Source organism: Montipora foliosa, chromosome 11 (assembly GCF_036669935.1).
Source record: "Montipora foliosa isolate CH-2021 chromosome 11, ASM3666993v2, whole genome shotgun sequence".
In the NCBI taxonomy this organism is placed as follows: domain Eukaryota; kingdom Metazoa; phylum Cnidaria; class Anthozoa; order Scleractinia; family Acroporidae; genus Montipora; species Montipora foliosa.
The window spans coordinates 49,138,295-49,140,356 of NC_090879.1; the positions used below are offsets into that span (position 1 = coordinate 49,138,295).

Below are 2,062 nucleotides of genomic sequence, written 5' to 3' on the forward strand. Positions count from 1 at the left end.
TTCTGCGTAGCCGGCTAAGCGGTTCTAATAAATTCAAGTTGAAGTATGTAACAAAATTATTTATTCAAGTAACAATAAATTGCGAATTGAAAATGGCTATCTTAGATGGAAGGAGAAGAAGGTATTTTGAAAAGTGTAGTTAACCGAACCGTAAAATGAAAGCTTCAATGTTAAAAGAGAGCTTGAGCCTAATCACTGAAACGAGCGCTTGGGCTTAATTATCAATAAACGAGTCGCGGCTGTTTTCTTCACACGATCTCCTAAAAAATGTAGTTAACCGAACCGTAAAATTCACAATCGATCACTGCTCACTTCGCGACTCGCGTTTTTAGAACGAGAAATACTCTCTTGAGTAAATTACAAACTTCAACTTGAGTTAATTAGTTTCTGCGTACCGCGTAGCCAGCTACGCAAAACTTTATTCCAGTGGCAGGGTATTCTGCAGTTGAGGATCACAGTCTGATCACCAATTTAACTTAGGTAAAAAAGGATTCAACGTGAGACCGTATTTGACCGACATCTGTAAGAGACGAAATTGTCCAGGTAAAGTGCAAGGATCCTTTTCGTCTATAACCCGCTTTTCAAACATATACATTTTGTTTCATTCATGGAACTGGTTGAATAGCATTCTTGGGTTATGATGCAGATGTTGCTCGGATTTTTTGTTTTCGAACAAAAAGAAGGGCACACAAAAACAGAAGTTGCCATGGTAACTTGGTCTAATTGATTACTGAGTAACGTAACATCCTAATAACCGGCTTAGGTCAAGAGCCTATGCTACTTGGAACTCAGTGTGAATTTATTTAGATCTATACATTTCGAGGCTTGTGATCTCTACAAGCTATCATTCTCAAAAATGTTCTATGATAAAACTTGCTCATTGTCCCGTAACAAATTGGATGCAAAGCGCTTGGAAAGCAAGTAAGAGTGAAAACAACTCTGCTCAAAGTGTAACGGTGGCGCCATAGCATGAGCGCCTCGACGTTAAATTCGATCATGAGAAAATGAACTTGATATGGAACATAACAAACGACAAAAATAAAGACCATTACAAACACCAGTTTGAGCAGATCGTTCTCAAGTTCCAAGGTATTTTTGGTGTGCACATCCAGTGACTGTCGGTGGTGTTCTTTGCCTTGTTGTCTTCTCTGGTTCTTGTCTTCATTGATATCAATTATATGCTCAAACTCAACTTGCTCTTTACCACCTTTACCTTTGATGTGTGCTAGATGAAATTCCTCCTCTTTACACACTGAGAACTTTATAACAGACGAAAACGCTTGGCAGCTCTCATCTCTAGCCCTTTTTAACACGAAGATATGTTCCCTGATCTTCTTAGAGATCAACGAGTAAGAAACTGCCATAATCAAAAGAGGAATGACAAAATTGATCACGAAAAGGATGATGGAATAGGTATTCTGATGGTGTCTTAGGTTCTTAGGAAAGGTTTCTTCGCACTGATGAATGTCACAGTTGGGACCGTATGAATTTACTAGCCGAAAATGTCCTGCAGGAATTGACATTCCCAAGGAGCCCACCCACGTAACAACAATAACACAACATGTTTGTCTGTTCGTGGTTTTTGCCATCGTTGGCTTGATGAGTACGACGCAGCGATAGACAGCAAGGATGGCTAAAGTTGTGGTCACGACCATCAGACTCGCTACTTGCAAAGGATCCAGAATTTTGCAAGCCACAGGTCCCAGCTCCCAAGAATATGGGACTTCGTAAGAGTGAAATGTAAACAATAAACAAACCATGCCAATGATTTCTGCAAAAGCCAAGTTGCTGACTAAGAAATGCGCGAAGGGCTTGGGACGAAGGTCTCTCCACACTGCTCGACAAACCACGAAGTTTCCTACCAAAGCGAGGGCTGCTATCACACCAAACACAACAACTCGAGCAATTCGTAATGCTTCTGGTTCAGGAGCCAGGGAGAATAAGCTGCTGTTGGTCGCATTTGTTGATTCGTTCCCAGCCTTCTCATAGCAAGTCATCTTTCCTCCGATCTGTACTTGTATTTTCAACAGCTTCTTCAGATAAATCCCTTTCTTCTGGAGTA

General features: G+C 40.8%; 1 protein-coding gene across 1 annotated transcript in view; it reads right to left on the minus strand.

Annotated features, from left to right (window-relative positions):
- Positions 1–371: 371 nt before the first annotated feature.
- Positions 372–2,062, minus strand: part of LOC137976314 (neuropeptide Y receptor type 2-like) — a 15,470-nt gene continuing 13,779 nt past the window's right edge. The window contains exon 2 of the mRNA XM_068823613.1: positions 372–2,062. This exon is cut by the window's right edge and continues 48 nt beyond it. Coding sequence (XP_068679714.1) covers positions 810–1,997 — 1,188 coding nt within the window. The 5' untranslated portion in view covers positions 1,998–2,062 and the 3' untranslated portion in view covers positions 372–809.